The sequence below is a fragment of the Heterobasidion irregulare genome (assembly GCF_000320585.1).
Source record: "Heterobasidion irregulare TC 32-1 unplaced genomic scaffold scaffold_10, whole genome shotgun sequence".
Taxonomy (NCBI): Eukaryota; Fungi; Basidiomycota; class Agaricomycetes; order Russulales; family Bondarzewiaceae; genus Heterobasidion; species Heterobasidion irregulare.
In genome coordinates, this window is record NW_009258206.1 from 446,202 (window position 1) to 458,217 (window position 12,016).

At 51.9% G+C, this 12,016-nt stretch overlaps 2 protein-coding genes across 2 annotated transcripts; one reads left to right on the forward strand and one right to left on the reverse strand.

Annotated features, from left to right (window-relative positions):
* Positions 1–291: 291 nt before the first annotated feature.
* HETIRDRAFT_118589 (uncharacterized protein) lies at positions 292–6,368 on the forward strand (the record flags this gene model as incomplete). The annotated part of the gene is made up of 12 exons (XM_009552391.1): positions 292–326; positions 390–473; positions 515–646; positions 702–835; positions 891–1,234; positions 1,282–1,332; positions 1,379–1,607; positions 1,664–1,861; positions 1,921–3,461; positions 3,528–5,640; positions 5,702–5,953; positions 6,214–6,368. 12 exons carry the CDS (start codon positions 292–294, stop codon positions 6,366–6,368), a joined length of 5,268 nt encoding a protein of 1,755 aa, XP_009550686.1.
* A 3,157-nt stretch (positions 6,369–9,525) lies between these two features.
* Positions 9,526–10,729, reverse strand: HETIRDRAFT_421304 (uncharacterized protein; the record flags this gene model as incomplete). The annotated part of the gene is made up of 5 exons (XM_009552392.1): positions 9,526–9,796; positions 9,859–10,025; positions 10,081–10,410; positions 10,462–10,557; positions 10,613–10,729. The coding sequence occupies 5 exons, from the start codon at positions 10,727–10,729 to the stop codon at positions 9,526–9,528; spliced, it is 981 nt and encodes a 326-aa protein (XP_009550687.1).
* Between the last annotated feature and the right edge of the window lie 1,287 nt (positions 10,730–12,016).

Here is a 12,016-nt window from a genome sequence, read left to right on the forward strand (position 1 = left end):
TTGCTCACCCCTTAGTCCTCATAGACCAGCGGAAAATCATATATCGTACATTGCTCACTTGGCGCAGACTCTGATGGAGACGGGGGAAGAGCGAATGCGAGCAAAGCAGCAGAGACACAATGACTCCTATCGGTAGAAGCGCCCAACCCAATTTGGTATCTTCTATTCGCTCCCAATCGGGTGCGCTCACTTGTCAAAGTAAAAGGCCCGTTTTCCACGTGTTCATCAGCGCGCGGTTATGGGTCCTTGTGGGTGCCCACACACGAGGCCCTCAATTAACCTCTCACTAGCATGTCCACCCTGACGATGTCGTCCCTAGCACCGCCGTGAGTTTTGTCAATTATTTACTTCGCCGTGCATGTTTATGATTCTTCGTCATTCAACTCCAGTGAGCCCTCAAAACTCCAGCAGAAGATAGGGTTGAATGTCAGAGGTGAGAGCGAATGGCTTGGTCGACGCGCGGCCTCCTCACGGTTAGCATCCCCACAGTGATCCGCGCTATTGGTCTACCCAGAGTCGATAGCCTCAATCGCACTCTGAAAGTCGACGGAAAATTCTATGCCGTCATGACGATCGGCGGGGAGAGGAAAGAGACGAAGGTCGCTCGCCGGAGCAGCACCCCAGCCTGGAACCAACTTTTCTCCTTGTACGAATGTCATTTGATATTTTTCTCTATCCTCGTTACTGACTGCGCCGGTTAGTAATGCCCATCCAAATTCGACTCTCAGAATCGACATCTTTGCTCGTCGCAAAATGCGCAAGGATCTGCACATCGGCTCCATCTCGGAATTATTATCGGCTTTACATCCTTCGATACTCGAAGGCAGCCCACAAGGTTCGTCCGTGTTTATGTAATATGAGATCTCTTTCGCGATACTTACATCTCTCAGACGTGACCAAGACCATCTCAGGAGAATCTGGTGCCCGTATTGTCTTACGCATCGGAATCGAAGTACAAGATAAAAGTATAAAGGAACAGCATCCCATTGAGAACCTACCGGCACCAGAAACCGTGCAGGAAATATATACAGATGCGATCCCAGAGACGTTGGATGTCAACTTCGCGGACCTCGAGCATAATGTATCTCAGATGCACTCGCTTTCACGACCTGTCAGCACCGTCGTCAATGGCGCAAGCTCTATGCCTTCGGAGAATAGCGATTTTCTCACGACATGGAAGCCTTTCTTCGATAACATCAAGATCTTTTGCGAGTTCACGGACAAGCTCGCAGAAGTATGTCTTGCACATCACAACGACAGGACGCTTATATGATATGTTAGGTACATCCGTACGCCAAGATGGCCATGAGCATCCTGTCATTACCCGTAAAGGTGTGTTTCTGATCAGTTTCGACAGATATCGTGGCGATGCTGACAGAGCTTGTTGGTTGCAAAGATCGTCCAGAAACAGATGGACCGAGACACCAACATTTTGAAACTGTTCAATACAATGAAATCATTCTACAGTATTGTGAATGATTTGAAGACGGAATTCGAGGCCAAGCCCGAGAAGGCCGGATTGCTACAAGACCTATTCATCCGGATTGCTCGACAGACCACGGAGTGCTACTACTTCATATCTGAGTATGTGAAGACCGAGGGCTTCTGTGAGTTTGATTCTTCATCGCACGCCACTATCTGCCAATTCCCCCTCTCTTCATAGTGAGGCGAACAGTCAAGCATGCACTTTCATCGACGGATGATACAATCAACGAATTCTGTGAGGTGTTCGTTGAGCTCGAGCATGCATTCCATACTGGAGTGGCGGTTCAAACTCAGATTGTCACTGTACGTATTCTCGACAAAGTGGACCATATTCTCGACGGAGTAGAGCATATCCTGAGTGATACGGAGGAAATCAGTACGCAAAACGCGATGGCCAATTTTTGATATCTGGCTGACCCCGAGCTCGTCGTGTAGTGATCGAAACTGACTTGAAGGAAATCGGATACACGAGCGGGGCCAGCTTCGGTCCGAACAAGGGGTGTCAGCCAGGAACTCGCGTGGCGATTTTGGACGAGATCGCAGATTGGATCAATTCGGACGACACTCACCGCGTTCTCCTGCTTTCGGGCGCCGCAGGGACCGGGAAATCAGCCATTGCACACACCATCGCTCAGCAGTTCAACGACCTTCATCGTCTTGGATCATCCTTTTGCTTCATCCGTGGTGAGGCTGGGCGCGGTCCTGACAAGCTGTTTCCCCATATGGCTCGCGATCTGGCCGACTTTGACAAGCGCATAAAACGCGCGCTGTGGGGCATTGTCCAGTATCAAACGGCACTCCGGACCACGTCGCAGATTGCTCTGCAGTTCGACAACTTTATACTGAAGCCACTACAGGAACTCACACTCACAGGTCCCCTTGTCATAGTCATCGATGCTTTGGATGAATGTGGCGATGTTCCATCTCGCCAAGGGCTTCTTGAGCTACTCGTGAGCAAGATGGCAGATCTCCCTTCCAGTGTCCGCATCCTCCTCACCTCCCGTCCTGAGGCAGATGTCGAGCGTCTGTTCAAACCGAATGCCCACATGATTCTGAAGAGAATGCAGGATATCTCCCCTCAGTTGACTGAGCTCGATATCACAGCATACATTCACAATCGTCTGAGCGGTCCCAGTTACAGTGTTATTGATGATGCACGCAAAAGCGCGCTTGTGTCCAGATGCGAGGGACTATTTCAGTGGGCATCCGTTGCCTGCACATTTATCATAGGTCTGGGCATCACTGGATTGGAGCCCTTGGATCGATACAACCTCCTGATAGAGGGCAAGGTCCATGAAACGGCAGGCTTAGACGGTCTATACACCACCGTGTTATCCTATCTGTTTCCGATTCAGAGATCTGCCGCATTGGATGAATCAATCATGGACGGCTTCCGATTCATCATGGCGCTGGTGTTGACGACATTCGAGCCTGTCTCAGTCAAATCGCTCAGTGAGATGTCTCGTAACGTCGAGGATGGGATTATCAGCTTGCGACCGGAAAGTATCTTGGGGGGTATGGGGTCTGTGCTGCGAGGCGTTGCGGAGGAAGAACCGATTCGTCCATTGCATACCTCGTTCCGTGATTTCTTGTTGGATCCCTCACGCAGTGGAAGATATCATGTTGACACATCCCGAACTCACCGAGACTTGACCCTCGCTTCGCTGCATATCATGGAGAAACAATTGGCGTTCAATATCTGCCATCTGGAATCCTCGTATTTGTTGAACAGGCACATCCCCGACCTTGCCGACCGCGTTCGAGAATCAATACCCGCACATCTTTCCTATTCGTGCCGGTTCTGGGAAAGTCACTTGCAAGCTATAGGAGCAGGTGTCGCATCCGAACTCAAGGTGCTGAAAGGCATTGAAGTGCTTCTCAAGGAAAAATTACTGTTCTGGCTCGAGGTGATGAGTCTCCTCGGTGCAGTATCTGGGGCAGCGCGAGCCGTTGCCTCAATAGTAAAATGGGCATCGGTACGTGATATTCGCAGTTATAAAAATAATAAGATGAGGTGTCAATAATGTTATATCATTGTCCAGGGTCTGCATACAAGTCAAATAAGAAAATTGGCAACTGACGCGCAAGCCTTCATAAACATGTTCGGGTTCCCCATATCACAGTCTACTCCCCACATCTACTTATCCGCCTTGGCATTCTCTCCACAAAGCTCCGATGTGTTCAAAAGGTTTTGGAAAGAATTTCCTCAGGTGCTGAAGGTCGAGGTTGGGGCGGATAACCATTGGCCAGCAGCACAACATAGCATCCATGCAGGCTCTGCAGTCAGTTGTGTGGCAATTTCTTCCAACGGGTCGTGGATCGTGTCAAGTTTGAATGACTACACAATCCGGGTGTGGGATGTGTCGACGGGTGATGCGGTGGGTGACCCTTTCAAGGGTCGCGCAGATCAGATACTTTCTGTTGCTATCTCGCCAGATGGGAAGTGGATTGTGTCAGGCTCGCTCAGCAGGGAAATCCGGGTCTGGGATACCGCAACGCGTGCAGCTAGTGGAGACCCCCTCAATGGACACACATATTGGGTCCGCTCTGTTGCCTTCTCGAAAGACGGCAAGTGGATCGTGTCAGGCTCGGACGACAATACAATCCGGGTATGGGATACAGTGACGCATGCTGCAGTGGGCGGCCCTCTTGAGGGACACACAGACTCGGTTTTATCTGTTGCATTCTCACCAGACGCGTCGCAGATCGTGTCAGGCTCGAAAGACAACACAATTCGGGTATGGGATGTGGCAACGTGTACCACTGTGGGTGACCTTCTCAGGGGACACACGAATAGGGTCACTTCTGTTGCTTTCTCGCCAGAAGGGTCGTGGATCGTGTCAGGATCGGGTGACCACACAATCCGGGTCTGGGATGCGAAAACGCATGCTGCTATGGGCGAGCCTCTCAGGGGGCACACAAATTTGGTTAGTTCTGTTGCATTCTCTCCAGACGGGTCGCAGATTGTGTCAGGCTCATATGACTGCACAATCCGGGTCTGGGATGTGACAACGCATGCTGCAGTGGGTGACCCTCTTAAGGGACACTCACTAAGCATCTCCTCTGTTGCTTTCTTCCCAGACGGGTCGCGGATTGTGTCAGGCTCAAATGACTGCACAATCCGGGTGTGGGATTCTACCATGCATTCTTCTGTGGGAAACCTTCTCGAGGGACACGCAAGTTCAGTCCATTCTGTTGCATTCTCGTCAGACGGGAAATGGATCGTGTCAGGCTCGGGAGACAGGACAATCCGAGTCTGGGATGCGACAACGCATGCTGCAGTGGGTAGCCCTCTCGAGGGACACGCAAGTTCAGTCCATTCTGTTGCATTCTCGTCAGACGGGAAATGGATCGTGTCAGGCTCGGGAGACAGGACAATCCGAGTCTGGGACGCGACAACGCATGCTGCAGTGGGTGACCCTCTTAAGGGACATTCAAAAGGTGTTACCTCTGTTGCATTCTCGTCAGACGGGAAATGGATCGTGTCAGGCTCGGGAGACAGGACAATCCGAGTCTGGGATGCGACAACGCATGCTGCAGTGGGTGACCCTCTTAAGGGACATTCAAAAGGTGTTACCTCTGTTGCATTCTCGTCAGACGGGAAATGGATCGTGTCAGGCTCGGACGACTACACAATCCGAGTGTGGGATACGATGACGCATGCTGCTGTGGGCGACCCTCTCAAGGGATACACAGGTGAGGTATATTCTGTTGTTTTCTCGCCAGACGGGAAGTGGATTGTGTCAGGCTCGAGCGACGGCGCAATCCGGGTCTGGGATACCGCAACACATGCTGCATTGGGTGGCCCTTTCGAGGAACATGGAGGTCCAGTTCATTCTGTTGCGTTCTCGCCAGACGGGTCGCGGATTGTGTCAGGATCAGATGACCGCACAATCCGGGTCTGGGATGCGAAAACGCATGCTGCAGTGGGTGACCCTCTTACGGGACACTCACTAAGCATCTCCTCTGTTGCTTTCTCGCCAGATGGGTCGCGGATCGTGTCAGGCTCGGGCGACTACACAATCCGGGTGTGGGATGCGCCCTGCATTCAAGATGTCTCGACCAATGTGGTCCATGGCCCAGAAATGACGCCGCGCTCAGCCCCCAGCAACACGCCTCCCATATATCTATCTGAACTTCCATCCGTGTATCCTAGTTAGTTGAACTTTGTCTTCGTCGAGCACAGAGTAGCCTATCTGACTTGAACATCTCACAGCCTTCATTCTCATATCACATCTTCCGGAACACACAATGCGCAAAGATGGCCTCTATAGCTCTACGCCACAACCTGCATGGAACTATCGTCCATATAGACACATCAACAGCGACGGTTGGATAGTGGGTCCAGAATCAGAACTAGTATTCTGGGTGCCCGCCGCGTACCGCGATAGATTATGGCCTGATCCAAGGCTTCAATTTGCCATTGGAAAGCAGCTCATACAACTAGACCTTAGTCAATTTGTTCATGGTGCTTCTTGGCACGAGTGTTATCGTCCTTCTCTCTCGTAGTGGTTTGGATCGGACTCTTTCATCTCTTTCTGCTATGTACGATGTGGTTATAAGTTTCCCTGCTCTGTGTACCTAGACTAGTTTTTTGCATGCCGCATGTATTCAGGACAAAGTTCGTTCAATTGTACACAGTGATCTGATTCGCGATCTTCTACCGCTAACACACCACATACACGAAACCTTCACTCGGCCCACCGTTGACATGTGCAATGTGTGCAGAGCCGAAGAATGCGCAGGAGGGGTCGAAATCTTGGAGTGCCCACCAATTCGTCGAGAAGAAGAGGGAGGCCTGCCAACGAGCACTCCTTGCATTTATCAGCGCGCATTTAGAGAGCCGACGTCTGGCAGTCGTGCCCTATGGCAGATTGGAATGAGCAAAAACAGACACGCGCGCACCTCCTGGTATGAGCTGCGACATTGAACCGGTGTACCTGTTTGCTTCCGACTGATAGTCGTTGGCTGCAGCAGACTCAAGAATCGTGGCTGGTACGATGTCGCCGCAGACTCCAGCGTATCTCACAGAGCTTGCGCCGCCGCGTCTATGAGCAAGCCTCGCCTGCTGTGATACTCTGGCGATGATTGATGTGGTATGGCTTTCACAGTGAGCGTGCCGTTTGAAGCGTCGACCCGAAGGGAGCCGGCTCCATGGGACGGCCTATGCTGTCATTATGATCATGACAGACTGGCTCGAATGGGAGTACACAGATTTGGTAGGCGGAACGGATGGCAGTTCGCAGGAGTGCACAGAAGCAGTCAGCTCGGGAATTCGGAATGAGCAGTGCGGGACGTAGACGGAGGGAGGAAAGTGAGCGTGGCTCGACGGGAACGCAGCCTGAGATTCGGAGGGCGAAGGTCACGAGCGCTTCTCACGGCCATCGATGCTCCCTCTCGGACATCCACTCAATCTTATTGCGCTCAACAACACTCGTGTTGTCTACGCTATCCTCAACGCCGCTTCGAAGAGCACTCTGTTATATCGAGGGACAAATGCTCACTAGAGGCATGCTCAACGCACGTCATGTGCCGTTACTTTGTCACTCCCCGCATACATCATTCGCCCATTGGATCGGACAATCATCATTGCCTCTGTACTCCAGACATGCTTGGACCGGGAACTATGCAAGTCTTTTCGTGAGCCTCTCAATCTCCCGTGTTCCGTGCTCGCTGTGTGGGGCATCACTCCAGCATCTAAAATATGACGAAAAATACACGTTGTGCGTTACTTTCGATAACATCCACGCTTAATCCTTCTTCGACCTAGTATCTATCTTGTTTTCAAATCTACTCCCGCGCACACCCGTTGATTTACTCAAAGTCAGCCTCGCTTCGAGTTTCGTCGACATTAAATTGGGACTGCTCACACCTTCTCGCAAATTTAGACAACGACTGTTGAACGTCTGTGCCTCTTGTCCTGGCCTACTGATGTGCAGTGCATTTGGCGCAATCATATCATGAGCATCCTCTCTATCTCTGTTCTCTTCCTTGCGTGCACCATCTGCACTGCTGTGCTTCTCAGAGTTCTTCACCGTCTGTCCTCTTAGGTCACGCTTCGTGTTCTCTGCTCGCGTCTGTTATTCAGCCTACCGCGGACACCGCAAAATTGATGCTTGTTGCTTGCGTCGTGCCCCATCGCGTCTACACATGCGCTATCTCCATCATCTTACAGCCCAACTTTGACAGGCACCTGCAACTTGCGCCGCCAGCCTCGCATGCGACGACGCTAACAATGCCCAAATTGTGGATTCAGAAGCATATATGCGTGCGCGCAGGGCTGAATGCATGATGCCGTGGCTATGGGGATGTTCCCAAGCGTGTATCGTCCCTCGATGGAGGGACTCGCTAGGGGCTGTGGCAGTTTGTACACGTGTGACCTGGATGATGCACCGAATGGACCTCACCTCCGGCGTCACGGGCACGTAGTACACGCTATCTTTCTCGCTCCCTAGTCTCTTTCCTCCCTACTTCGCTCTTCGACTCTAACTCCGCCCGGCCTTGCTCTGCAGGGCCTCGCGCCAGTCCCGCCCACGCCTAACCTCGATGTGTGGATACAGCCCTTTGCTAACGACGCAGGCTTCAATAGGAGGTCATGGGGCAGTGCCGGATGGGTTTCGACGGAATAATCTGGCCGATCAGTGTGGCGGCGGCGGCGAGCCTCTTCATACAGATTGTGTGTGATTTCTGAATGCCTCATCATGTCATTGCTTTCTATGTTGCAATGTATCGTCCCTTGTTTTCTACAGTCGTCGGTCGTGTCCATGCGGCAATGGTGCACAAGGCTACACGCTCGTTTCTGGCTCCACTATCTTGACGCTGAGAGACTTGAACAGCTTCAGAGTATAGACGTGTCTGCCTATATGATCGTACCCTCTGATTAGGTGGCGGAAGAGCTTGCACAGCCGACCAACTCGGACAGGCGCACGATATACATGCTATTCCAGGCGCTCAAGTTACAATTGCCTTCAACACTCCCATGAAGCATACCTATCCTCGAATGAACCGTTATGTACATAACAGTTATGATTCTCAAGTGCCGGGTCCTTTACTTTCCGAACGTGCATCACGATGAGACTTTCTACTCATGGGACAAAGGCAACTCAGTAACCAAGGACTCTGTCCAACTGACACTCAGCAACGAGCATGCAGACCGGCACGCTTTGGAGATCCTGTGCATTTTGATTTCGCATTCATGTGAGCTCCTTCGCTCACTTTTCACCCTCGGTGATTCTTCTAAGCATCACGATCACCACAGCGATCAGAGCCCTGTCAACCAGCACATCTTCCGTAGCCCGCTCGACAGAGAGCCACCGTCTGGCAGTCGAGAACTGCGACGGATGAGTATAGAGCGAAAAATGTGCGTACTACTTGTATACATAAATGACTGTGCGTTCTTCACAGTACTGGCTTATCTGTGCAAGCTGGCGGGAGGCACTCAACGTTCCCATCGATAGACAGTGTACAGTTGAGGTCGGGCGCATCTCGCTTGCACTCTCGCTTGCACTCTCGCTTGCACTCTCGCTTTTTATGTCCAAACTTCTTGATTTCAATTTACAAACAGAAGCAAGAATGACACCGAAACGGCTCGAGAAGGAGGCTCAGTCATTCTTCGCCTTCCATCCAGCGCGCAACCTTTTCATCCACCTTCCGACTTTCGAGCTAGGTGCGCTAGCATCGAGAAGCTTCATAGACGCCACACGCACACAGGTACGCTCCGAGAAGAGAAGGCCGGCATAATTGTGTTGAAGATTGATCGAGACTGTCGAACATGTTTGGGTCCTCGTCGCATTGAAGTGCTTTGTGCTCCATCAAGGCCTGCCGCTCACGGACCAGTAGATTGGTTGCAGAGGCATGAGAGGAGGAAGAGGGAGCGGACAAATCACCAGCCCTGGAGCGTGTGGACGTTGTGCAGATGAAGTCACCTCCAGCGCCGCACTTGGTCAAATCAGGGCAAATATTGAGGGCAACAGCCTGGGCCTCCTTGACTGAGGACGGTGGGATGTTCGAGACACATAGGGATGGGGTAATGGGTTCGATTCACCCAAACGCTTTGCTGAAAAACCCACGCAAGACGCTGCACTCGACAGCGGTGGGGTCACAGGGAGGGGTAGACGACTCCGTCTCCTTGGTAAGAGGCAGAGTGATATCGAATAGATTAGGAGAAGTGAAAGCAAAGTCCGGGGACGGGTCTTGACTGGGGGAGGTTGGAGGTCCAATGGAGAGATATATGTAGGAGCGCATGAATGGGTTTCGGGTAAGCGGGACCCACGACGGTTTGATCTCGTTCTTTGAGATCCTCTCCCAGTCACTGGAGGGGAGATCGCTGATGAGAACCTGATTCCAGGTTGGGCATCACACGATGGGACTCACATAGATATGAAGTAGGGGTGCGACTTCATCGCAGAAAGCTTCGGTCTGTCAGCGCGCTCCTTGTTGAGCACGAGATGGACAAAGATCTGAGTCAACGGGTCGACGGAGTCACAGGGTTTGAATGCTGCTTCTTCGCTCAGTGTGGCGTCCGCACTGGCAAAGGCAGCCTGAGGGTTTACATACGTCAGGTCTTTTTGGGGCCACAATGATGATGCGACTCACGCGACCCGTAAGCATCTCATACAAGATGCAGCTATACGACCAAAGATCAGATTCGTACGAATAAAGGTGACGCTTGAGCGCCTCAGGAGACATGTATGCGGTCGTGCCGCAGTTCAAGTAGGTGTGCTTTGCAGGCTTGTCGGCCTTCCGATCGAACAGACCCGTCATTGGCAGTAGCACCTCACCATCAAGGTCATAGGAGACATGAAACATCCTAGCCAGACCGAAGTCGCCGATGAGAGGGCAACCTTCCGCGTCGAAAAGGATATTGGCAGGGTTCAAGTCCCTGTGTATGATACCAAAGCCATGAAGCCCTTCCAATAATTTTAGCTGCGATGTTTTGGTCAGGTCGAGGGACTGATGAAAAGGGACAGGACGTACGAGCTTGGCAGCGTAGTACCGGCTGAGGGAGTGAGGTATCTTGCCGCTGCCCCAGAATTGGATCACCCGCGCAAGATCACCCTTGAAACAGTACGGCTGAAGGAACAGGCTGTGTGAACTTTATATCAAGAAAAGTTCAGTCTAAACTCACCGTGACCAAATAGAAATTCTGAGAATCGTGCCGACTCGCACGCAACGGCAAGAACCCTTCTCGCCCGCTCGCATCCACGGCCCTCATCACCCTCTGCTCGTTCACAACCTGATCCATCGCTGATTTAAGCATCAGCGCACTGCCTGATATCTCTGCAGGTTTCGACTTTGGCACCACCTCCACCGCGAGTCGCGTGCCCGACTCGATGTGGGCTGCGAGATAGACAGTGCCGTAGGCACCGCGTCCGAGGAACGCGAGGGGCTTTAGATCAGGGTGGCGCAAAGTCTCTGGGGGCTTGGCGTCTTCGGAAACGAGGGTACCATTAGAAGAACAAGCAGAGGCAGGAGAGACGGAGATTGGAGGCGTGGGGAGGGTAACGAAGACGAGTCATACGGAGTAGGCGAAGCAAGAACCGAGCCAGAAGCACTGTACAAAGCTATACCCTTCCACGACGCCGAGACAGAGAAAAAAGTGACTGAGGTGAGAGCGGTCGACGGTGGAGCAACTGAGACAGACGATTCTTGGGCAGTGGACATCGTGATATCAAGAGGCGCAGACGAAAAGCAGGTGGCGGAGAACGCAGTGGAATTCTCAGGCACAAGAGCAGCAGGCGTGGCGCTCTTGCAACGGCGTCGTATCTCCATAACCTTGTGAGAGATCATAATCCCCAGTGCGACTTGGGACAGTCTGCATCCACGCCATGCCTCCGCCTGCCTCACCCTCTCCGCTTTCTTATGCTCAGACCTACGTTGGTAGTACTGCGATGTATCTACCAGTCAGGATGGCTGGCCGGATTCCATATCGACTGAACTCACTAAAAAATCGGTGCAGGGCCTTGAACACAATGTGAGCGTCTCGTCGGATGTCGAGGAAGTCGGTACCATGGATATTTGTCATGACCATTCGGATCAAGTCCAAAACGTCTTCGCCATCGCCACCAGTGTGCCAAGGAAGGATGAGCTGTGATCAAAGCACATATCAGAAATCCATCACAGCGTATTCAAGTCGACTTCAAGCTTGCCGCAGTGACGACAGGTGCCTCGATGCTAGAAAAGAGGGTGATTAAAGACTGAAAACATCAAGGTCAACTGTGATTCACATTAACAGAGTCTGCAGCTATACCTCAGATGACGACATTCTCGAAGACTGAACCGACCCTGTCTTCATGATGTTGAGCTCGGACATGTTGACCTTGAAGAAGCTTTGATCGTTCAAGCGAAGAATGACCTGTCGAGAAGCTTGATAGCTGTCGAAGATGGAGGTTGAGCGCAAATATGATTAGACGGCTTGAACAGAATCTTATGCTCACGATTCACAATGCGCCTACCTCGGTCGTAGAGAAGGTGGGCAGCTAGGGGAGCATGCAGCGATGTGAAACATCGGCCAGTCCACGATGAACTTCAG